This window comes from Falco biarmicus, chromosome 17 (genome assembly GCF_023638135.1).
Source record: "Falco biarmicus isolate bFalBia1 chromosome 17, bFalBia1.pri, whole genome shotgun sequence".
In the NCBI taxonomy this organism is placed as follows: Eukaryota; Metazoa; Chordata; class Aves; order Falconiformes; family Falconidae; genus Falco; species Falco biarmicus.
In genome coordinates, this window is record NC_079304.1 from 5,023,403 (window position 1) to 5,047,294 (window position 23,892).

General features: G+C 63.3%; 2 protein-coding genes across 13 annotated transcripts; one reads left to right on the plus strand and one right to left on the minus strand.

Annotated features, from left to right (window-relative positions):
* The first annotated feature begins 7,912 nt into the window (after window positions 1-7,912).
* On the plus strand, window positions 7,913-20,542 carry SP2 (Sp2 transcription factor). Of its 7 annotated transcripts, none has more exons than XM_056362320.1 (7): window positions 7,913-8,535; window positions 14,019-14,094; window positions 14,697-15,650; window positions 16,241-16,544; window positions 18,712-18,886; window positions 18,965-19,158; window positions 19,610-20,542. In XM_056362320.1, the coding sequence occupies exons 1-7, from the start codon at window positions 7,928-7,930 to the stop codon at window positions 19,708-19,710; spliced, it is 2,412 nt and encodes an 803-aa protein (XP_056218295.1). In that variant the 5' UTR covers window positions 7,913-7,927; the 3' UTR covers window positions 19,711-20,542. The 7 variants fall into 7 exon arrangements, with proteins under 7 accessions (XP_056218295.1, XP_056218296.1, XP_056218297.1 ...); XM_056362322.1 differs by having other exon boundaries at window positions 8,517-8,535; window positions 9,072-14,094; XM_056362324.1 differs by lacking the exon at window positions 7,913-8,535 and adding an exon at window positions 9,009-12,505.
* LOC130160086 (uncharacterized) lies at window positions 20,496-23,861 on the minus strand. Of its 6 annotated transcripts, none has more exons than XM_056362329.1 (6): window positions 23,779-23,861; window positions 23,182-23,332; window positions 22,664-23,061; window positions 22,399-22,469; window positions 21,986-22,227; window positions 21,614-21,747 (listed from the first exon to the last, which is right to left on the minus strand). In XM_056362329.1, exons 2-6 carry the CDS (start codon window positions 23,268-23,270, stop codon window positions 21,639-21,641), a joined length of 909 nt encoding a protein of 302 aa, XP_056218304.1. In that variant the 5' UTR covers window positions 23,271-23,332; window positions 23,779-23,861; the 3' UTR covers window positions 21,614-21,638. The 6 variants fall into 6 exon arrangements, with proteins under 6 accessions (XP_056218307.1, XP_056218305.1, XP_056218306.1 ...); XM_056362328.1 differs by having other exon boundaries at window positions 23,182-23,347; window positions 23,779-23,848; XM_056362332.1 differs by lacking the exons at window positions 21,986-22,227; window positions 23,779-23,861 and adding an exon at window positions 20,496-21,393 and having other exon boundaries at window positions 21,507-21,666; window positions 23,182-23,535.
* Between the last annotated feature and the right edge of the window lie 31 nt (window positions 23,862-23,892).

The window sequence follows — 23,892 nt, forward strand, 5'->3', positions numbered from 1 at the left end:
AGTTTTGGGGCCAGAGCTGGACCCACAGTGGGGGGGAGAGGGATGGTGATGGCAGGATGCACCATGACCCAGATGGATTTGGGGCAGCCCAAAAGGGTCCAGGGGGTCCCGGCTGGGGCTGTCCCCACTCGGCCAGGAGCATCCCACCCTCCCCGTTCCAGTGCCCCCGCCACCAAGGCTGCCAGCGTGGGGGGCTGCCGGGAGGGAGAACCCCTGGGATCTGCCAGACAGCAACTCCGAGGCCAGAGGAGCCATTTAATCACCGGGCGTCATGTCCCCATTTCCACAGCCAAAATCCCTGGGCCAGCACGGGCCTGGCTGCTGGTGGCCACAGCCCTACAGGGACCCTCATGGCCCCAGGGGAAGCCCACGCCACCAAAGCCCATGGGAAAAGGTGCTGGTGCCTCGCCGGAGCCCGGACCTCGGCCGGCAGCACGCTGGCGCGTGGGAGCCCGCATCTCCCCGCTGAGCTTGCCAAGCGCCCGGCCGGGCGGAGGGCGCGGGGGAACTCCTTCGCCCTGGGGAAAACTCTCCTGGTTTTCGTCATCCCAGGGATGGCTCCACCACTGCTGCCGAAACGCGGCTGCCTGTGGGCTGAGCGTGGCCCCATGGCTTGGCCAGGCACCGGGATGGGCACTCCGGGCTGGGGACCCCCGGCCAGTGACCCTGGGATGGGCAGGAGCAGGGCAGGCAGCAGGGCTTGGATGTACATGGATGGCGGTGAACACACGCTCTGGTGCTCAAGTGCTCTGCAGGGCACTTGCAGGATGTGGGGGGATGTGGGGGGACCCCAGCCCCAGGGTCTTGCCACTGCTCCTCCCCTGTGTCTGCCCACAAGGTGCCAGGGGCCATCCCTGTGGCCACGGGGAAGGGGGATGCTCCTGCTGGAGGACGCCCGAGCGGTGTTTGGGCTGGGATGGTGGCCCTGGGCTCCCCGGCTGCCTCCCAGGCGCCGTATTGCAGCCACCAGCAGCTCTCCAGGGCAGGGAGCAGTTCGCAGACTTTGCATGGACAGCTTCAGGTACCGGCCAGCCTGATCCCCAGCCTGATCCCAATCCCCATCCCAGCTGTGCTATCACGGGGAGCGGGACACACTGGCCTCCATTTCCCCCAGCCCTGATCTCCCCTTCCACCAGGAAGGTTGCGCCTTTCCCAGTGAACCGTGCACATGTGGCACATCCCGTGTCCCTTCGCTCTGGGGTCTCCTCCCAGTTTCCCCAGTGCTTCAGGGACTGGTGGTGCAGGAGGGAGATGGGTCTCTGGCCAGGGGTCCCACATGCTGGCTGCCATGGCTCCTTTCCCACCTGTTCCCAGGGCCCAGCCTGGGGTCATGGAGGGGCTGCAGGGCAGCAGGACACTGTGTGACTCCTCTGGGGACAAGGACGAAGACCTAGGAAAGCCCTGACCCACTCGTGCCACCAGCACGGGGCCGCAAGACCTCCCCTGGGATCCTCCAGATCCATCCCAAAGCACCGCTCCTGGGCTGGGGGGAAGAAGCTGCCGGGACGTGGCCGGGGGCAGCGGGGGGCTGAGAGCCTGCAGCTGGATGGGGGCAGTGGCACAGGGCTGGGGGCACCGGGAGGGTCGGGGGGGATCAGGGGTCTAGGGGGGCCGCGAGCTCCTGGAGCCACCTCAAGCGGAGCTGGAGCTCCATCTGGGACCACACATGGGGAGGAATCCCGCTGATACTGGAGGATTCCAGGGGGTGCATCTCCTTGACACGAGCATCTGAAACCCCAAGCTGTGCCTTGAAATTACAGCTAATTACAGAGCCCATTTGCATAAATTACAAGGCAAGAGGCAAATACCTCCGATCCCCCGATCCTTCCCCGGTGCTCAGGCAGCAGCAGCTGCTCCAGCCGCTCAGGGGGGCACAGAGGGGTGGCTGGGGGGTCCTGGGTCCCATGCGGAGGCAGGGTGGGAGCAGGAGGGGTTGGTGCCCCCTGAAACTGCAGCTGGGACCCTGGTGGGCAGGTGTGCAGGAGGCAGCAGCCACCCCCGGTGCCCCCAGCCCCTGCCCCACCGCTGTGGCACAGCCTGGCCCTGCTGGGGGGGGGACATGTGGCCCTCACTGCACCCCGGTGGGTGATGGGGGGAGAGAAGGGCTGGCACGGGGCACGGGCAGCGTGGGGCTGGAGGGCACAGCCCTACAGTGTGTGGGGGTTGGGGGCACCCCTGTCCCCAGGGGGAAATGGGGAGGGGGGAGTGGAGGGATGGATGGACAGAGGGGATGGATGGACAGAGGGACAGAGGGAGGGATGGACAGAGGGACAGAGGGGATGGACGGACAGAGGGGATGGATGGACAGAGGGGATGGACGGACAGAGGGACAGAGGGGATGGACGGACAGAGGGGACGGACGGACAGAGGGGATGGATGGACAGAGGGACAGAGGGGATGGATGGACAGAGGGGATGGATGGACAGAGGGACAGAGGGAGGGATGGACAGAGGGGATGGATGGACAGAGGGGATGGATGGACAGAGGGGATGGATGGACAGAGGGACAGAGGGGATGGATGGACAGAGGGACAGAGGGGATGGACGGACAGAGGGGATGGATGGACAGAGGGGATGGACGGACAGAGGGGATGGATGGACAGAGGGACAGAGGGGATGGACGGACAGAGGGGACGGACGGACAGAGGGACAGAGGGAATGGATGGACAGAGGGGATGGATGGACAGAGGGACAGAGGGGATGGACGGACAGAGGGGTGGAATGACAGATGGACAGAGGAGTAGAGGGATGGATGGACACAGCAGTGGAGGGATGGATGGACAGAGGGGTAGATGGACAGAGAGGTGGATGGACAGAGGGGTGGAAGGACAGATGGACGGAGGGATAGAGCGATGGATGGACAAAGGGATGGAAGAATGGAGGAGAGGTGCCTCCTGGGCCCCCCTAGGAGCAGGGGGATGGAGGGACACAGGAGGGATGTCCCCTGAGGCCCCAGCAGGATGTTGGGGGACAGAGGGACGGCCAAGGTCCCTCCCAGCCCCGGGGCCACACTTCAAAGGCCTCCTGGCTCCGGGGAACGGCCGGCAATTTCCTCCGCTGCCATAAAACAAATTGGTGTCTGTGGGGGGAGTGGGGCTGGCTCCGTGCTGGGAGCGTGTGCGTGTGCATGCGTGTGCATGCCCGTGTATGTGTGTGTGCAGGGAGTGTCACAGCCACGCGTGTGCCCACGTGTGCGGGGGGGTGTGAGCCCCCAGTGCTGTGCCAGGTCCCTGCGTGTGTGCACGTCTGTGTGCGTGTGCGCCGCTGCCTGCATGCACCCCCCCACATGCTCCACGGAGGCTGGGTGCCCAGGAGCGGGGTGCCCGGGGGGGTGCCTGGGGGGGGTCTGCAGCGGGTGCCACGGGGCTGCGCCGTCTGGGTGGCTCCAGCCTAGGGGGAGTCTCAGGAGCGGCCGTGGGGCCTCAGACGGGGAGAGAAGCTCCCCGATCCTCCCCCGAGGCTTCGGGGGTGCTGCCCCCGGCCCCGCACCCAGACAGCCCCCGGGGGGGTGACGCTGAGCTGACGCTGAAACCCCTGCGGGGTGCAGCCGGGGGTGCTGGCAGGGACCCCGTGCCTGCTGGGGCTGGCATGGTGCGGACGATGCCAGGTGGGTCAGGGAGCAGGGTGGCCTTGGGTGCTCACAGCCCCACAGGGGGTCACGGTCCCCGTGGGAGCGTCACAGCCCCGTGCGCCCTTGGCTGAGCAAACCTGGAGACCGGCACCCAGTATGGGGTCCCTCAGCCCAGACTTGGACCCAGTGGGACCTCCATCACCCCCAGCACGGGGTCCCAAATCCCCACACCTGGGGGGCACAGCCCCCATCGCTCTCACAGCCCTTCGGCCACTAAAGCAAACAGGGGGGAGATGCTCCCGTCCCCGTCCCCAAGCCGTGCCATCACAGGAACGAGGGTGCAGCACCCATGCCAGCTGCCATGCCCCCGGGGATGCAGCGGCATGAGGGCTGGCACGGGGCTGCTTGCCCGGTCCCCGGGGACAGGCTGAAGGCAGGGCACCCGCCTGCCTGGCAGAGATATCTACCGGGATTATCGCGACGGGCTTCCCCTGCCCGCGGTGCGTGCCAGGTCGTGGCGTGCCCCGAGGGAACATTTCTCACCGGGAGCACGAATTACTGTCGGGACTCGACCTCTGCGACTTGGCGATGGAGTTGACGGCTCGGTGTAGTTTTTAAATATGACTTTTAATTAGCCCCGTGTAATCTCCCTGCCTATCTGCGCCCAACCGGCCCGGCTGTCAGTCACCGGGTGGGGAAACCTGCCTGGCACGGTGGTGGGAGCGCCCGGCATCACACGCCGGGGACGGGGCACGTGGGTGCACCAGGGATGGGACATGTGGATACACTGGGGACGGGGACACATGGCTGCAGCAGGGATGGGACACTGGGCTGTAGCGGGGATGGGGACACATGGCTGCACTGGGGACAGGGACACACAGTGGCATTGGGAACAGGGACACACAGTGGCACCGAGAACAGGGACACACAGCTGCACTGGGGACGGGGACATGCAGTGGCACTGGGAACAGGGACACAGGGCTGCAGCGGGGATGGGGACACACAGTGGCACTGGGAACAGGGACACACAGTGGCACCAGGGTTGGGGACACATGGCTACACTGAGGACAGGGCCACGTGGCTGCTATGGGGACAGGACCACACCACCACACCAGGGACAGGGGCCACCCCACCGGGCCACCACTGCCTTCCCCTGGTGCAGGGCTGTGCCGGGACCCCCAGTGGGGTCGGGGCTGACAGGGGTGACCTGGCCACCCCCCAGCCTGTGGGGCTCCGCGCCAGCCCGTCCCCATCCCCGGTGCCCCGTGGGCCCTGGGAGCTGGTGCGGGAGCAGCTTTGCTCCCGGCAGGACCAAGGCAGTGGGAGGCAGCGCCCGGCGGACGCCAGGCCCGCAGGCAGCGGTGACAGCATCGTCCCCTCTTGCTCGCTACGCCCCAGGAAGAACCTCCGCAAAACCACTTTCTAATTCTCTGAAGAACCCATTAGGAACGGTTAACGACCTCAGCTGGGCACGGGGACAGGCTGGCGGCTGAGGAGGTGCCGTAATTGCTGTAATTGAGCGTGGGCTTGGGCGCGCTTCCCGTGCCAGGGCGCATCCAGCTGGCACAGGTGATGGGGTGGGTGGCAGGGGACTTGGGGATGGGACCGTGGCGATGGGGACTGCGGGGGATGGCGTGATCTCGCCCCGCGTCTTGCCTCCAGGTCCTCTGGGTCCTCCAGGTCCCCCTGGTGCTGGCTGGCTCTGCAGGGGTCCCTGCCTCAGTGTGTGGACCTGCGTGCCCATGTCCCCATGTCCCTGTGTTCCCGTGTCCCTGTGTCCCCATGTCCCCATCTCAGTCTTGCTGTGCCAACTTGTGTGTCCCTGTCCCGTGCCTCTCTGTGCAGACCCTTGTCCCTGCATCCCCATGTCCCCATCACAGCCTTGCTGTGTCAGCCTGTGTCCCTGTCCCCTGCCTCACTGCCCAGACCCTTGTCCCTGTGTCCCCATGTCATCGCAGCCTTGCTGTGCCAACCAGTGTGTCCCTGTCCCTTGCCTCTCTGTGCAGACCTGAGCCTCCATCCCAACCTCGCTGCATGCCCTGTGTTCCTTTGTCCCCATGTCCCCATTGCAGCCTTGCTGTGCCAACCTGAGTCCCCATCCCCCGTCACACTGCACAGACCCTTGTCCCTGTGTCCCCATGTCCCTATCCCAGGCTTGCTGTGCCAACCAGTGCGTCCCTATCCCGTGTCGCACTGCACAAACCCTTGTCTCCATCCCAGCCTTGCTGCATGGAGGTGGCATGGCCGAGGCCACGGGGGTGGCCCTTTCCCAGGGACGATGACAGCGATCGTGCCCGCACTCGCGTCCGCACCAGGCTCACAGCCGAGAGCCGGCGTCACTGCCCGCCTGGGGAAACTGAGGCAGGGAGCAGCAGGCTGGGACTTGTCCCGGCAGTCGGGGCGGGAGCGCCGGGAGCGGAGCCGGGGCTGCGCAGGCGCCCGGCCAGGCAGTAGCCCTCGGGCACCGCTGCCTCCCGCCAACCTACTGCCCGCGGCCACTCGCCCCGGCATGGCTGGGGCGGCCCGTGAGGACCCCTGTACCGCAGTCCCCTCCCCAGAGATTGATGCTGGACAGGGCGTCCCCCTGCAGTGCTGGGCTGTGGGGTCCCATCCTGGGGTGCGGGGTCAGGGAAGGGGTATGGGGCAGGCAGCACCACACCATGGCCGCGTCCCACACGTGTGTGTCCCCGTGCCCCCAGCACGTGGAAGGCGACGCCAGCGCAGCGTCGGAAGCGTCAGCGGCTGCGGTGCCTCCTGCAGCATTTATGAGCTTGGCCAGAGCCGGGTCCCGGGGGTGGCCCCCATGCAGGGGGACCCTGCTGGGCACCCAGCCCCAGCCCTCCCCTTCCACCCGCCGCACCAGGGCCGGACCCCCACCCACCTTCACCCCGCAGTGCGATGAGAACCCAAGGGTGCACCCATCCAAGCACAGCACCAGCACCCCAAGCCCTGCCGCCGGGACCCCCACATAAGGCTGGGGTGGCGGGGGGCCGGGCCGGGGGTCGAAGGCGCCGGTGCCAGGCGGTGAGTAAGCAGGAGCATGGGGAGGGGAGGTAATTAAAAGGGAGGCACTCGCCACAGCAAGTTCCCACAAATGGAGGCCCCGGGGCCATAGACACTGCACAACAAAGCACCGAGCAATTATTTGGCTCCAGTGGGAGGTGCTGGTCCCGTGGGGGCTGGAGCCAGCTGGGCACCCCGGGGCCCTGGCAAGGCCTGGCACCCACCGGCGACCGGGAGCCACTGAGACCCCCGCCCCTGCAGCTAGTTATGGGGTGGCTGGTGGCCCCTTGGCTGTGGGGCTCTGGTGGGGTGGGTGGTCCTGGAGCTGGGAGGTGGGGGGTTGGTGTGGGGATGGGTGACAGCTGCTGGGCACCCTGATGCCTGCAAGGGGGCTGGACACCCCAACAACCTCCAAGCACCATGAACCCCCTCCTCCCCCCAAGGACCCCAACCCTGTAAGGGGACTGGGAGCACCCTGACGACCCCCAGCACCCCAACCCCTGTGAGGGGACTGGGGAGCCTCCTGAGCCCCCCCCCAGAGACCCCAACCCCTGTGAGGGGACAGGGGCAGCCCCCTGAGCCCCCCGATCCCTGCAGGCAGATGGGGCACCCCAACCTCTCTGAGCACCCCAGCTCCTGCATGGGACTGGGGCACCCCAAACCCCTCGGCACCCCCAGTGCGGGGTGAGGGTACAGGGTCCTTTGGCAGCAGCAGGGCTGGGCCCCCTCGCCCCCCGCCCAGGCCTCCCCATTGACCCCGGGCCTAGCAGGTGGGGGGCAGCCCTGAGGGACCGGTGGTGGGCACCAGGCCAGCCGGCAGGCCAGGGGGGTGGGCCCCTCCCCTGTGCCTCAGTTTCCCCATCCGTGGCGGGGGGTGAAGCCCGGCCTGGGCTCCACCACGGGGCCACGCAAGGCCCTGGCCCCCCCCGGGACTGGGGGCCGCTGGGGGGCAGCACCGGCGACACCCCCGGCCCCGCGGGCGCTGTTCCCCCCGATACACAGCGGGGAGGGCGGGTTCCATGCTGGAGGGTCCCAGCAGCGGCCGGAGGGGTCTGTGGGGGGAGAGTCCGCGGCCTGCGGGAGGGGCCGAGACCCCCCCGGGGATCCCCGGGACTCCCCGCCCCCGCGGGGACCCCGCTGCCGTCACCAGGCTTCAGCGTTTCAGACCCGCCCGCCAGGCGCGCGGCCAATCACAAGCAGAGCTCGGCTGCCTCCCATCTCCCATTGCTTTCTTTGCCTGTCAATCATTATGAGGACGACCAACCGAGAGACGGATTTTGAGTTACTCCCGCCCACGAGGAAGTCTGCCTCCCCGCCTCGAAGGCTTGTCAATCAATCAGCGGACCGCGGCAGGATGAGCTTGTTCCCATTAGCTAGCCGAGCTGTCAATCAGAGATCTGCCCTCCCGTTGGGTCTCCGCTTCCGTCCGTCACCTCGGGGGTCCGCGCCCATTGGCGGAGCTGTCACTCCATCATGGGTCCTATTGCTCGGCGGAGCTGCCCGTCAAGGGGCAAGCCGCGGCGGATTGGCTGTCGATAAAGCATCTCGCCGTTTGTTGGCTAGAGCGGCGGAAAATCGAGTAGGGATTGGTCAAGAAGCCGCCGAGGGGCGGGTCACTCAGGGCGGTGCCCGGGCGGCCCCGGAGGAGGAAGATGGCGCCGTGAGGGGGTCGGAGCCGCCGCCGCTCTGGCCGGTCTGTGCGGGCCCGCGGCGGGGGCGGGCGCGATGGAGCGGGGGGCGGCAGCGCCAGCGGGGCCGGGCCTGGAAGGGGCGTGCGGCCTCCCCGGCCCGCCCTCCCCGAGCGCCGGGCGGGCGGGCGGCGCTTCCGGGGCCGAGGCCCGGTCGGGGGCGGGCTCGCTACCTCGGCCCGCCTCCCCGGGGACCGCTGCCGCCGCCGGGAGGGGCCGGGCGGGGCGGCCCCGCGGCCGGGGGGGGGCCGGGCCGTGTGCGGGGGGTGCCCCGGTACGTGGTGGCGGGGAGCCGGGGGGGCCCGGCCGGTGGTAGGGGTCCCCCGAGGCCGCCCTGCGTTCCGGTGGGGGAGCCCGGCTCGGGGGGCGGAGGTGTGTCCTGCCGGGGGGGCCGGGCTGCTGCGGGGGTCCCTGGGGGGGGGGGGGGGGGGGAAGTGGCCGTGCTGGGGTCGCGGGGAGCGGGCGCAGGGGGGGGCCGGGCCTGGGAGCCCCCCCGCGTTGCCCAGGGGCTGGGGGGCTGCGGCTGGGGGCGAAGCTGCCCCGGTGTGTGTGGGGTGCGTGGGGCTGGGGGCAGTGTGCTGGCAGGCGGGGCTGGGGGGCGCTGGTGTGTGTCTGGGGGGCTCTGCGGCCGCATCCTCTTCTGGCCCCTGGGACGTGGAGGGGGGCTCCGGGCCCGTTCCCCTCGGGCATTGGCGGTCCGGGGGGGGGGCTGCAGGGCAGAGCTGGGGGCAGCTACCCGGGGCTGGGGGTGCAGCAGGGGGTACGGGCTGAGGAAGCGTCTGCGGGCCCTGGCGATGTGCTGTCCAACAGGGGCTGGGCCGCCCCGGGAGCCACAGGTGCTCCTGATGCTGCTGGAAGTTTCCACCGGGGTCTGGCATCACTCTGGGGGAGCCGCCGCTCGAGGGTGCCCTGTGATCCGCTCGCTCCCGAGGCTCGAAACCTCCCGACCTCGTATGTGCGGAGCGAGGAGCTGCTCCCTCCTCTCCCAGGCCGGCCCAGCCGCGGAGTGCCTGTGCATCCTTGGCAGCACAGCCGGCCTGGCTCGCTTTACTTCAGCTGCTTCTCCTCTTACTCCTCCTTAAACACAGCCAAAACACCAGGGAATTTCCCCCCAGCATCAGGGAAGGAGAAAACAAACTCAGATGTTGGCAAGTGGCTGTAACGCCTGCGCTGGCAGAGGCGTGTCGGAGTCAGACCAAGAGTTAAAACAGCAACAACAGAAATCCTGGCCAGGTTATTCTAATGCATTGCTTGATTTCCTGCTGTTAATATGTAAATACACAGGTGTTTGAGCTCCTTTACACCCGACTTTGAATACTTGCTTACAGCCCTGACAAACAAATGGGGCTGCTACCACTGGCATGGTTTTCTCCCCGATGACTGTGCTTAGCTTCATAATCCTGAGTGGTTTTTTGCAGTTGCTGAGGTCGTTCGTGGATTTTAGGGAACTCTGATTCACCTTCATGCTTAAGGTGCTAATTAAAACCGTGGTAACTCAGATCAGGTGTGTCAATTGGCTTAAACCGAGTGCTGTAAGTTAGGATTGTGTTCACCCTGCTGTACCCCCGAAAAATCCGTCAGGCAGGTGGGAAGGGTATTTTGGGGAGCAGGGACTCCCCTGCAACTGGAATACCTGGACTGGTGGTGTGCACTTTGTAAGTTGGTGTGGTATTTCCTCTCTCAGCGGGGCTGTGAGAAGATAACGAGGATATCGCAGTGACAGGGCTTGAAATCATTGTCTAAAATTTACAAAACTTTTCCAGACTCCTCCGAAAGGGAGTTTTGTAGCTGTTCAAAAGTGCTTGTGCTGCTCGAGCTGCAGGATGGGGTGTTGGTTGTGGCTTTGAGGACTGGCAGGTACCTTCTTGTCAGCGTTTTTCTCTGTCCCGGGCTCCTCAGCTGAGCTGGAAGCCGTAGATCTTGTGGAGGACTGCCTGGCAGCTCCCCGAGGAGAAGCGCTTGTCCTGGTTAGGAAGGAAAAAAAAATCTCTCCCCTTTATGTCTCTTGTAGAATATTGAAGATAATGGCACGGTTTCCAAAATAGATAAATTCTTGTGAGAAGCGAAGGAGCAACCTCTGAGCAAACCTACCAATCGTGCCGGTGTGAGCGGTCCAGCTGGCTGCTAGCAGGCGTTTCCTCCGGCTGGACATGGGGTCTCACGGGCTGGCGCGGTTGGTAAGTTTTCTCTTCCTATGGCTCCATCACTTGAGTCCTGTGGACTTTTTTTTTTCCCTGCGCTGTGAACTCACGGCGGACTCGGAGAGCTCCTTGAAGCGCTGTCAGGCAGACCTCGGAGTATCTGGATAGTTGGCTGGGACATGAGGCGCTTGGTCTGTGTGTCCTGGGGCAGGAATGAGTCCTGGTTGGTTGTTCTCGTTTGAGGAACATAATAAAAATTAAAAAAAGAGTTCTCCAGCCAGAAATCACTGAGTTTTAGGTTGCTTTGTCCTTTTACGGGGGTGAAGGCAGGCAAGGGGTGAGGAGGTTGTTGTTTCCAGTCTGTGGGGAGACAGTTTCCATACAAAAGCTGAGGAAGAGGAGGATGGCCAAGAAAAAAAAAATAATTTTATGAATCAGTGCTCCTTAATTGCCATAAGGGAGACTCCTCTTCCGCTTGAGGCTTGGCTGGGGGTTTACAGAAGGGCAAACTGGACCTGAACTGCTCAGCACATTCTTCCTGGGGCGGGAATAAGCGTGTAACACAGAGTGGGTGATGATTTCCTGCTGCTCATCTGTGAGAGGGTCCGTATCCCCCAGGGCCTTTCCAGAAACCTTCCCCACAGGCAGCGACAGTCCCACTCTCAGATCTGTCCTGGGCAAACGTGCAGAGAGTGAAGCCCTGTGCTTTGGTACCTGCTGGATTTCACCACGTTGCGAGTAGCTTTATGCTGCATTACACCCTCAGGATGTGAAACTGTCACTGCTGGACTCGGACGTAAATTGTACAAGTGAGAAACTCACGGAGGGATTACACTGCAACTGCAGCGACACAGGGCTTCTCCCCCAGTCATTATCCTTATTTATTTGTTCGGGCTAATGGGATCTCTCCTGGTATGTGTCTCTCTCTCTGGCCAGCTCAGCGTTGCTCTTATTTGTAGTCAGGGCTGTTAATCCTCAGCAGTGCCCTAATTCTGCTGAAAGGGAGGGTGCAGCCATTGAACTCGGGCAGCCGTACAAGCTCCCAGCTTTCTGGGAAGAAAGCGTCCTTTTATCGCAGGCCAGCTTGCTGGGTGCGAGCGTCTGATGCTTTCATCTCCGTGAGGTTGCCACAGTGAGCAGCAGCGAGTGGCTTCAAGGGAATGGATGCCCTTCGCTGTGGAACGGGGCGAGTCATTTCCATGCGATGCCATCCCAGGCGCCTGGGACTCTGACCTGACTCTTCCTGGGGATTTATGCCCTCGGACACAGCAGGGCTGTGAAAGAGCCTTCGTGGAGCCTGTGCTGGCGAGGGGCGAGCTGCCTGCCTTTGGGAAGCGGGCTCCTTGGTGACTTGGCCCAGGGCCCGATCGCTCGGTTTCTTAGGGGCTTTCTGTTTGGCAAAAGGCTTCGTGTTCCCAGGGAGGGGATGTCTGGCTCGGTTTGTGCCGTGCAGGCCGGCCGAGGGGCGCGGGGGGAGCTGAGGGCCCTCACCTCTATAGTTCTAGGCGAGCGCTGACGGCATCTCAATTACTTAGAAGACTTTTCTCCCAGCCTTAAGCTGTATTAAGACGTGACGTCCGGCCCTTGCGTTGGGCAGCAACGTGCGCACCTCCTGTGCCGTCCCTGCTAGCTGATGGCCTCAAAATGAAAGAACCTCCTTATTTTCCCACTGTAGAACGTGCCTTTTGCCCGGGGCTCCTGCACCCACGTGCTGGCAGCACCTGCTGCTTCAAGCAAGGTCGAGTTTGCCCTTCCTGAGGCTGGGTGCTGGCCATGCCACCCTCAGCCGGCCGGTGCTGGTGCCTCCTGCCCCCGCTGCGCGTGTTGCTGCCGAGCCTGTGCCGTGCTGAGCTGTGGAGCATGAAGTTTGCTCCCTTTGAAGCAAACCCCATGCCTACTTTTCTCCACACGTGTAGTCCATCTTCCTACCCTGGATCTCCCGCAGCTCCCCCGGCAGGAGTGCCGGGTTGGCAAATGGTGACTCTGCTTGGGCCTGGAGCCAGAGACCGACACTGCCGCAGTCCTGGGACGTGGTTCTTGCCTGCTCCCTGCAAGCAGCAAAAAGCCACTCGCTGTGCTCACACAACAATTAATTTTTGGCTGGTATGATGTGTTATAAGCCATCCGGGACTTCATATCGTGCTACTTGTCCTCTGCCAGCATTTCCCATCACTCCTGCCATCCAAGCATGCCTGTAAATACCACGGCGCTGGCTTCCTATCGGCTCTCCCACCCTGGGGCTGTGTTTCAGAGACTCCCTGAGTAAACCTGAAGCATCCGTATTCCTCAGACAGCCGTAATTCCCCACTTGAAGTCAGGACGTTGTCAGCAGCAGTAATAGAGAGTGTTTGAGCTCAGACAAGTTTTCCCTGGCACCTTATCTAGGCAAATGTTATCAAGCTAGCGAGCCATACAGCAACTGCTGGATGGGGATGTCTGGGGAATTTGCCGAAGGAAATGTCAAGGATGAAATGTCTTTCCAGTCCAGAACAAAAGATTTAGCAAATTGTAAGGATTTAGGAGTCCCTTTCCCTGGTTTTGCTGTCTTAAACCTTTAAAAAGAAACTGCTGTAGCTGCCCCAGTGGCAAGAAAAGCCCCAGCCTCGGTGTTACGGCTTCTGCGGCGATGTGTGTCAGAGATTCCAAACTCCAGAGGAAAGTGTTGAGAGGAAGGCAGCAAAGCCTCAGGGCAGTGAGTGGTCCCCATCCTTGCAGGTGGCCCTGCCCCATCCCACTCTCGCTCTTCACCATCCGAGGAGCCGCGGCCACTTGCCTTGCACCCTCCCTGCCTGCCTGCGTCTGCTGAGGCCCTTGAGCAACTGGCTCCTCCACCGTAACTTTGCCCCTCTCCTCTCCCCGGTGCGCAGACCCCACTGAAGCTGTAGGCTCTGTGGGCACCTCCTCATCTTCGTGTGCTGCCCACTGCTGATCTCTCCTCCCGGCTCGCCGACGGCTTTTCTCGACCTCCCCAGGTCCCGCTGCCAGCCAGCACCAGCAGCTTTATTTTATTCCCTGAAGTGACCCTTTAATTACATAATGACTTACAAACACAGCCCCAACAACATACCAAAAATAATTGAAACAATGTTCTTTCCAGCCTTCAAAAACACGACTCTATACCAAAACTCTGTCCTTTTTCATTCCCAAAGTTAAAAAAACCAGGCAGCAGGGAGATGGCATGGGCTGGAAACTGGGAAGCTGTAGGCTCACTGGGCATGTCTGCCTCTGCTTTGAAGTGGGGGCTCCTCAGGGCAGCAGTGGTCTCTGTCAGCCCTGGGGGGGGACGGACGACTTCGGGTCACAGCTGTGCTGGGATGCAGCAAATAAGTGAGGGCTGCAGCCGGTTGCTCACCGTAATTGGCATTTCCCTTTGGTGGCAAGCAAAGGTCAAAGGAAAGTGCAGGGAGAAAGTGGAGAGGCGGTGAGATTTCTCTAGCCCCTTTGCAACCCCCCCTGCTGAAGGTGTGTGTGTGAGGTGTGACATTTTGGGTGATGCAGGGAGACACCAGGAGAGTCCCCCCCGAGCACTGGGGCCTTGGGCTGGGCGCACCGAGGAGCTGCGGTCTCGGCTCTTGCTGCTGATCTTATTCCTTTTCTCTCTGCTTCCTCCTCGTAGATCAAGAGACAGCATGGCTGCGACTGCTGCCGTCAGCCCCAGTGAATACCTGCAGCCAGCTGCCTCCACTGCCCAGGTGAGTACAGGGGCATCGCCGGGGTGGAGGGACATGTCCCGGGCTGCAGGACAGCAAACGCTGCATCGTTCGGCCCCTCCTGCCTCCGCTGTAGCCAGCGTTGCTGCGTCAGGAGGAGGGCTGGTTGCAGGACAGGCTGGGGAGCTGTGCTCTGGACCTGTTCCCAGCCCCAACGCCAACTCTTCTGGAGTGTTCTTTCTCCTCCCTGCGGTGTGTTTTTCTGAAGGACCTCTTGGATTGCGTTAGCAGCTGACATCACAAGGTGGTCTTGGAATTAAAACTGTGTGACACTCCAGGGTGTGTGTAATGGGTGTAAATACCAGCAGACTTACAGGGTATTTGCAGCTTTATAGAGGTTGTAAGAGCACAGGCACACAATTAAAAGGCAGTCACCATCCTGATGGCTAAAAGTAGTGTGACGAGGGTTGGCTAAAGGCACACGTGGTGTGGGTAATTAAGCAATTCCTTTAATAAGGGGTGTCTCATTGGCATGGACTGGATTGCCTTTGATAGCATGTGCCCTTTCCTTCACTGACTTGATCTCTAGGTGTGTAGCACAAGCCCCTGTCTCTAACGAACCTGTCTTCCTCCTGGCTCCCCAGGACTCCCAGCCATCTCCTCTAGCCCTCCTTGCAGCGACATGTAGCAAAATCGGTCCCCCTGCAGTGGAAGCTGCCGTGACTCCTCCTGCCCCTCCTCAGCCAACGCCTCGCAAACTCGTCCCCATCAAACCTGCTCCGCTTCCTCTTGGCTCCGGTAAGAACAGCTTTGGGATCCTGTCGTCAAAAGGGAACCTCTTCCAGATCCAGGGCTCTCAGGTCGGCACCTCCTACGCTGGGGGGCAGCTGGTTTTTGCCATTCAGAACCCAACTGTCATCAACAAGGGCACCCGCTCGTCCGCCAACATCCAGTACCAGGCAGTGCCCCAGATCCAGGCCGCGAGGGGACAGACCATCCAGGTCCAGCCCAACCTCACCAACCAGATCCAGATTATTCCAGGCACGAATCAAGCCATCCTCACCCCTTCCTCTTCCTCTCACAAGCCCGTGCCCATCAAACCAGCTCCAGTGCAGAAGGGTGGAGCGTCACCGGTGCAGGGCACAAGCAACGTGGTCAAGTTAGCTGGTGGCAGCAACGTGACTCTTACCCTGCCCGTGAACAACCTGGTGAATGCCGCTGAGCCAGGCACGCAGGCTCAGATCCTTGCGGAGAGCTCCTTGAAGCCCTGCAAAAAGACTCGAAAGAAAGCCATGTCGCCCGCCCAGCCCACTGCCATGGCTGTGGCCGAGCAGGTGGAGACGGTGTTAATAGAGACCACGGCAGAGAACATCATCCAGGCGGGCAACAATCTGCTCATCGTGCAGAGCCCAGGCTCCGGCCAGCCGGCCGTGGTGCAGCAGGTACAGGTGGTGCAGCCCAAGCAGGAGCCGCAGGTGGTGCAGATCCCGCAGCAGGCCCTGCGCGTGGTCCAGGCTGCCTCCGCCACGCTCCCCACTGTCCCTCAAAAATCCTCCCAGAACTTCCAGATCCAGACGACGGAACCCACTCCTACCCAGGTACCATCTCCTGCGTTCTGCGAGGTCTCTCTGCCCTGTTTCTCCTCTCAGCCCTCACCCAGGCTTTAGAAAGCTGAAGGGGTTTGTGAGCCGCCAGACATTCCCAACTTGTTCAGCCATCGCTCGTGTGGATTCTCTGATGTCTAAGAAGGGTTGGGAGCACAGCTGTTCCTTCGGTGGGGGTTTATTAAGTCTCCCTTTTTGGCCACCTGCTTTTGTAGGACCTGTAGAAATGCAGTGTCCTCAAAACCTCTGCTGTGCCACCAGCTGGGCGTGGGATGAGCCAGCCTGCTCAGGAGCTCCTGGGGGGTAGAGGGAGGTGGGGGAGTGGGGCTCACAGCCTGGAGGACTGTATCTTTAGTGTTGCCTTTGGAAACCAGGCCGCAAGGCCAGAGCAGCCCTTTGGCCCCAGGGAAGGCCAGGACCTTCCTTCAGGAGGTTGCCAAGAAGATGCTCGGGCAACTTCTCCTGCTCTTTGGCTCATCGCAGGCTCAGATTCCTGGGTTGCGTGGGGAGGGTGACCATTGCGCTGGAGAGGGGTCTGCACGGTGGCAGTACCCGGTCTCATTCCTCTTCTCTCCTCCCATCAGGTCTACTTCAAAACGCCATCGGGCGAGCTGCAGACAGTGGTGCTCCAGGAAGCCCCAGCCATGACGGTGGCTCCGTCTGGGACCTCTTGCACCTGCCCCGTGTCCCGCAGCTCCGGCACGGGGGGCAGCAGCAGCAAGAAGCCAGCCACGCGCAAGGAACGCACCCTGCCGAAGATCGCTCCCGCCGGAGGCATCATCAGCTTGAACGCGGCTCAGCTGGCGGCCGCGGCGCAGGCCATGCAGACCATCAACATCAACGGCGTGCAAGTCCAGGGCGTGCCTGTCACCATCACCAACACTGGAGGTGGGCTGCGCCCCGCTCTGCGTGGGTCGGGTGGGAGGTGGGCTGCGCCCCGCTCTGCGTCGGGGGAGGAGGGACAGCAAGACACAGGCAGCTGCCTGACCCGGAGGACAGAAAGCCCCCCCCCCCCTTGCTAGCAGCACACTTCGCTTTGCCCGGGGTGTTGCAGCTTTGCAAAGAGATCCCTTGCACCCTGAGGCTGAATGTTGCTGACTGTTCAGCGCCACCCGCTTCTCTGGCTTCTCTTGCTCCAGGAATTGTGTAGAGTTTTGGAGAGTGTCTCTTTGCTGGTTCCCCTGCATGTTCCTGAGCCCGTCCCGCTCAGCTGTGTCAGGGAGGGTGGTTAGTGGAGGTGGCTGCCTACGGGGGCAGGCTTTGTGGAGCGCAGGGACTGAGGCCGCCCGAGAGCCCAGAGCAGCTCTGCCATCTCCGCAGCTCTGGGCAGGCAGCAGGCTGAGCTGTGCCCAGGCCCCTGGGGCGAGATGGGTGTCTTTTTTTTTCCAGAGAGCTGGGACCCAGGCAGGCGGAGGGACGTGATGCACCGGGGTTTTCCCTCCTGCAGCCCCTACCACAGAGCACACTGCCAGGTCCCAGTCCCAGGGCTGGGACATCTCCTTGCATCTGCTGGGTGCGGTGGGTGCTGGTTTGGGCTTCCAGGAGTCAAACCAGGAGACGTGCCTTCACACACACGCTTGTATGTTCCTCCGAGCATACAAGGGATTACAATCTGAGGGATTACTGTTCCCTCAGAGCGAACCCAGCCCCTCATCTCCCCACTTGTCACATGGGACAAGTGTCTTCCTTAAGCCAAAAATAGCCAGACATGGCCCTGGCTAGTGGCTGGAGCGGTCCGTGAGCCGCAGACAGCCCGGTGCATGCCTGCCCCCGCGCCGCCGGCTCATCTCCCCGCTGCCAGGAGAGACACGTCCTGGCAGCCGCTCTGTCCTCCCGTCCTGCCAGCAAACCTTCCCCAGCCCGGTCCCGGCGGTGTGGGCTGCCACCAGGGAGCCGCGGGGAGGAAGCTGTGTCTGAGGGAAGTTTATCTGCTTTCTGATCCAGAAAGACCTGCTGCCATGCGGTGGTTTCTCTCTCAGCAAGAACCGGCAGGAGTCCAGGCTCAGTTTTGCAGTCAGAAGCTGTTCTTTCTTGCTTGACTAAATGATGTCAGCATAAAACACGGGCCAGCGTGGTTTCGTGCTCTGCAGCAGGCCACTGTCCTCACTGGGGTTGCTTTTAAGGGGGTTTTTAATTGCTGCTTTGCGTGTAAATGTGGAGCCAGCCGCGAGCGAGCGTCAGGGAGATGCCACAGGCAGATGTTGCTGCTGTCTGCGCTGCTGCCCGCAACGTGCCACAAGGCTGGCGGGGGCCCGGTAGGACCTGCTGGCTGCTGCCCCGTGAATGAAATGAATTCAGTCGGGTCTCAGCCTGGTTTCAGCTAGGACATGGCCACCTCCCAAGGGCTGCCCCGACCCTGGGCTTCGTGCTTTCCCTCCCAGTGTGTCTGTTGGCACCTTTGCTCTGCCTGCGCCCCCAAACCCATCCTTCCTCTCTACAGTCACCCCTTCTTTGCTCCGCTGTCAGATCCCACTCCTCCTCCTCCTCCTCCTTCCCTGCTGCCCTGAGAGCAGCCATCCTGCTTGCTGACGCTGACCCCATCTTCTTCTTTCCAGCCCCCGTCACGGCTGCTGGGTGCTGTGCAAGGCCCAGGCTGCCGCCTCCGTGAGCGCCCGAGCGTGGAGCGGCCCTTAGGGTCTGGGGTAAGTCCCGTTTTTTTGGTCAATATATTGCACGTTTTTTCAAAGTTTCTTTTTTGTTTCCTCTTTGGTCATTTCCCCACCCCGAAGGGTCAAACCAAAAACTTTGAAAAACCGCACAGTATATTCAGAAAAAAGGGACTTACCGGCCCCGCTTGGGGACCAGCACGTGGCAGGGCAGGGGGGCCGTGGCGGTGCTGCATGCGGGGCTGGGGCCTTCGAGACCCAGGGTGTCCCGTCCCACACGCCGGGGGGGGGGGGCAGGGCGCGGCTTTCCTCCAGCCAACTGCCTCCGGAGGGTTCCGGCAGGATCCGCGCGTGGAGCATGGACGGCCACGTTGGGCACCGGTGCGCGGGCGCAGTGCGGCCCCCCGGGAGCGGAGGGGCAGAGCCTGACTCCCCCTTTTCCCCTCCAGGCCAGCAACAGCTGACTGTGCAGAACGTGTCCGGCAACAACCTGACCATCAGCGGCCTGAGCCCGACCCAGATCCAGCTCCAGATGGAGCAAGCGCTGTCCGGAGAGATTCAGCCGGGGGAGAAGAGGCGGCGGATGGCGTGTACCTGCCCCAACTGCAAGGACGGGGAGAAGAGGTGAGCACGGAGGGGGAGAGGGGCAGCCCCACGGAACCGGCACCCATCTCCAAGGCTAACGGTGGCTTTCCTCGCCAGGCTGGGGGACCCAGGGAAGAAGAAGCACATCTGCCACATCCCCGAGTGCGGGAGGACCTTCCGCAAGACCTCGCTGCTGCGTGCTCACGTGCGCTTGCACACGGGCGAGCGCCCCTTTGTCTGCAACTGGGTCTTCTGCGGGAAGCGCTTCACACGCAGCGACGAGCTGCAGCGGCACGCTCGCACGCACACAGGTCTGCAGCCCCACGGGGCACGGCTGGGCGCCGTGGCGTGGCCCCCTCCCTCCCAGGGCAGCCCCCAAATCATGGCCCAGCCCCTGTGGGGTCCTGAGCCTTGCAAGGGCCGAGGGCATGTGCTGAGCTGAGGACTGGGATGATCTTGGGCCGCGGCACGTTGTCCTTGTGATTTGCCTGAGTTAGCGGGAGGGACTGGAGAACCTGGGGCGGGGGTCTCCGCTGCTTTGGGGCTCTCCGGGTGATGGTGGTGACAGAGGGGAAGGGGCTGGTGTGGAGCGGCTGCGAAGGGGACCTGTCATGGGGCTGTCACTGCCACCCCGGGAGGTCCCCGCTGCCCTGACATGGCTGGTTTAGGGGAACACGGGGACAAAAGCAGGTGGGTGACGGTGGTACTGGGGCCGCGGCCCACTGGCTGCCACCCCCTGACCGCCACCTCTCTTCCCCACAGGTGACAAGCGGTTTGAGTGCGCCCAGTGCCAGAAACGCTTCATGCGGAGCGACCACCTGACGAAGCACTATAAAACCCACCTGGTCACCAAGAACTTGTAGGGCCAGGAGCTGCCCCACGGCTCCCTGGCTGTGCAGACAGACCCTGCGAGGGCACCAGCCTGCGACGCCGCAGCACTCCAGCATCCCCGGCTGCGGCCGCCTGCGGACGGGAGCCCTCGGGGACATCCTCCTGCCCTTCCTCCTGTGCCGCCTGGGCCCCCACGCAGAAGCCGCCCTTGCCGAAGGGGGCGAGGGGCCGATCCTCCCTGCACACCCCTGGGGCCGCGGGGTGGCCCCGCAGAGGCCCAGAGCCCGGTGAGACGTGTCACGGCCGCGCGGGAGCCGGGCATGGAGGTGACTGTACGCTCCGGTGCGCAAGGGCTGGGAGAGGCTCCACAGCACATTCCTACTTTATATTTAAAGTCTATAAATAGCTATAAATATCTATATAACCCCCTTTGGAAGGTCCCTTTTTTCTATGGAGATCGTTGCCTTATGCTCCCCGCTCCCGATTACGAACACTGTGTATTGTGAGTGCTTTTTTAAATCTTTATTTAATATCTCTCTTAAGATGCTGCCCATCTTCTCGACCCTTTTTTCTCTCCTAACATTTCTTTTCCAATACTGAAGAGATATTTTTTTTTTTTCTCCCCCCTTTCTGATGATTTTTCTCTTCCCCCCTTTTCTGTTTCCAAGTGACGTGGCATTTCCTTTTGAATTCTGGGACTGCAGCCCCCTTTCCTGCCCCGTGTGCTGCTCGCCATCCCCACTGTGTATAGTGTACATTGTATCATAGATTATATTGCTTTTGTGTTTACTACATGTTTAAAAAAAAAACACATGGCTTGTTATTTTTGAGCTTTTAAATTAAACAAATCCACTTTATTTTTTAGTTGTAACTGCCCAAGGTTGTTTTCTGGATTACGTGACAGATCTGTTATACTTTAACAACTGTAACTGGCTGGCCGGTGTGGAGTCAGCCGGGAGCTTTCCTTGCTAAATAAATTTAGCTGCCAGAGGCAAATCCAGTGCAGCGTGTGCCACCAAGGGTCCTTTCTCTCTGGAGCCGGCCCGGTGCGAGCCGTGGTGCTGGGCTGGGCACCGCCGCGAAGGGTGAAGAGCTGAAGGCGGAACGCTCGGCGTGGCCGCGGGGAGGGCGAGCTGCCGGCCTTCTCGGGCAGAAAGCAAGCGGGGTTTATTTAGGGGAATCCCAAACATCACTGGAAATGGACTTATTTACAGGAAAATGGTCCCAAGCCGTGGCTGGATGCGTGGAGCCGCTGCTGTGTGCAGGAGCAGCTCTGCTGCCGGGGGTGGCTGTGGCCGCTGGCTCTGCCCCTGGTGCTGGTGGACACTGGCACCACGATGCCAACGGTGGCACCGGTGTGGCACCAGCATCTCCCTGCTCCAAGCGGCCCTTGCCCCTGCCAGCACCCACTCCCCGCTGCTGGGGGGAGCGGGACACGTGGCTGTGGACCCTCGGGCCGTGGCGCCGTGGGGCTGAGCCAGCCGGTCTCTGTAGGGCGCCTCCAGCTGCAGCCCCTCTGTGAGCACAGGGGTATGATCCCACCGCACCGGAGGGCTCAGGGCTTGTCCCCCCGCACGGTCGGTGGGCCATGGCCGTCCCGTGGGGCTCAGCTCACTCCACGACCACCTTCCTGACGGCCCACCAGGACCTGCCGCACTTGCTGTTGATGACGGCGTTGAAGTTGCAGCCGTGGCCACACAGCTTGGTGCCATGCTCTGCGGGGTGGAGGGGGACCGGACCTCACTCGTGGGTGGCACCGTGGCCTGTCCTCACCTACCGCAGCACCGGCAGGGGACAAGGGACCCTGTCCCACCCCCCTGTCCCCTACCTTTGATGGCGTTGACCATGGCCATGGGCAGGCGGAGGGGACGCTCCATGGTGGCGTTGTGGGCGATGTGCTGCCCCGTGGCTGAGGACCGGGCCAGCGTCTCCCGCCAGAAGTAATCGAGCAGCCGCCGGGTCATGAGCTTGGGCTTGTCGGTGGAGACCTGCGAGACGTTGTCCAGCTGCAGGTGGGTGACGTAGACCCCCGAGTTGGGGACCAGTTCCAGTTTGGGCCTCCCATTCTCCTGCAGCGAAGGGGAGAGCTCTCTTCTGGCTCCTAGACGGAGCCTGGGGGCCCCCTGCCCTGTGCCCAGGCTCTCCCGGGGTACCCTGACACCCTCTGTCCCTTGGAGACCCCTGGGTCACCTCTCCTGTGCCTTGGGGTAACCCTGTTGTCCCCTATGCTCCAAGCACAGCAATGTGCCCAGTGGCACCCCAGGAGCCTTGGTGGGACCCCAGGAGCTCCAGCCAGCCCCCACACACCTCGATGGGTGATGCCCAGAGCGGGGTGCCATCAGCGTGTCCCCCCCGCTCTCCTCCCAGAGGCAGGCAGTATCGGTGAGCGCAGCGGGGCTGCCAGCCCCCTCCTTGGTGCCCGGGCAGGGGGGGAAGCCACTGGGCAGCCCTGCCCACAGCCTCCAGGCTGGGGGGCTCCGGGGGACATCGGCCAGGGCACAGCCCTGCTCCCCGGGGCTGGGAGCGGAGAAGGGCTGAAGCCCCCCAGCCTGTGGGGACAGAGGGGTGCTGGCTGCACAGGGCTGTCCCGCTCGCCCCAGCGCTGCCGGGGGCCGGGGCAAGGCTGGTCCTCAGCCTCCGTAGGGTGAGGAGCTGTGTGGGTTGGGGACACAGGGGCAGAGCTGTCCCCAGACCCCCATGCTGTGAGGACAGAGACCCACCTGCACAGTGGCATTGCTCTCCAGCAGCCCCACCAGCCCCTTGAGGAACTGGATGTTGCTGTCACTGATGCCTGTGGGGACACCGGGGGGTGGGGGGTGGGGGGGGTGGATGACACCCATGGGATACACCTTGTCCCTGGGCAGCTCCCCTCCATCCCCCACAGCCCTGCCAGCCTGTCCCTGTCCCCTTCTACCTCTGTCTGTCCCAGTGCCACCCCACAAACCGGGTCCCCTCCCCATCACCCTGTGCGCCCACCGCCCTTACCAATGCAGCTGGTGCCAGAGGCCAGCAGGGTCCCGGTGGTGGTGGCAGCGGTAGCCAAGGGTCCCCCGCGGCCACCTCCGGAGGACAGCAGGTCATTCTCCTCCAGGCTGCGGCCTTGGCTCCGGAGCTGCCGGTTTTCCAGCTCCAGCTGCCGGATCCAGCGGTCACGGTGCAGGACGACCTCGTCCCGGGCTGCCAGCGCCTGCTGCAGCTCCTGCACCTCCAGCTCCCGCAGCAGCTGGGGGTACAGCCCCGCCACCCTGCCTGCCCGCGGCCCCCAGCCCCCCCCCGGACCCCCCTGGCTCCCAGGGGCTCTCGGGTCCCCGGGGCTGGCCTGAGTGCCCAGGCTCAGCCGGGGTCTCTTCGTGGCTGTGATGTCCTCGGCGAGCAGGAGGGCTCTGGGGATGGCGAGGGCACGGGGTCAGTGCTGGCCCTCTGGGGGTCACAGCCCCCTTGGCCAGTTTGGGGACACGGGCGTGGCACTGGTGCTGGCACAGGGATGTGTCCCTGCTCCGTACCTGTTGTGGCTTGGGCTGGGGGGCAGGGGGCCGGGGGGTCCTGCCCCCCCCAGGTGCTCGTCCTGGGGCTCGGCCCCGCCGTCAGCCATCAGTGCCAGTGTCGGGGTGCAGCAGCCCCCAGGTGCCTCGCCGGGGTGGTGGGACCCCCGTCCTGCTCAGAGGGGACCTGGCAGGGGGACACAGGGTGGCCCCCCAGCACCCCCTGCTCTCTGCCCCACCCCAAGCCCCCTCCCCACGTTCCTGCCGTGTCCCCTTGCTGTCCCCACTGCCCCGCTCCCCAGGGCCCTACATGTCCCCAGTGTCCCCTCCGGGCCCCCGGCAGCTCCCCTGCCCACCGCTCACCTGCCCAGCCCTGTCCCTAAGTCTCTGCCCCACAGGACCCCCCGCCGTGTCCCCCAGACCCATGTCTTGCCCCCCCTTCCCTGTCCCCAGTGTCCCCAGTGTCCCCATATACCTGTCCTCCCCCGTCTCGCAGCCCTTGTCCTTTGTCACCACCCCCACTGTTTCCCCCAGGCTCAACTACCCCGCCCCCACCCTCTCTGTGACCCCTGTCCCCAGGTCGCTGCCCGCTGCCCCCCGCCCCGACGGACGCTGTACCTTTAAGGTCCCTCCATGTGGCTGTTTACAGCCCTGACCCCACTTCCGGGTCCGCGCGTCCCGCCCCCGCCGCCCCTCCAATTGGCTGGCGTCTCTCCTCTCCCCTCCCCGCGG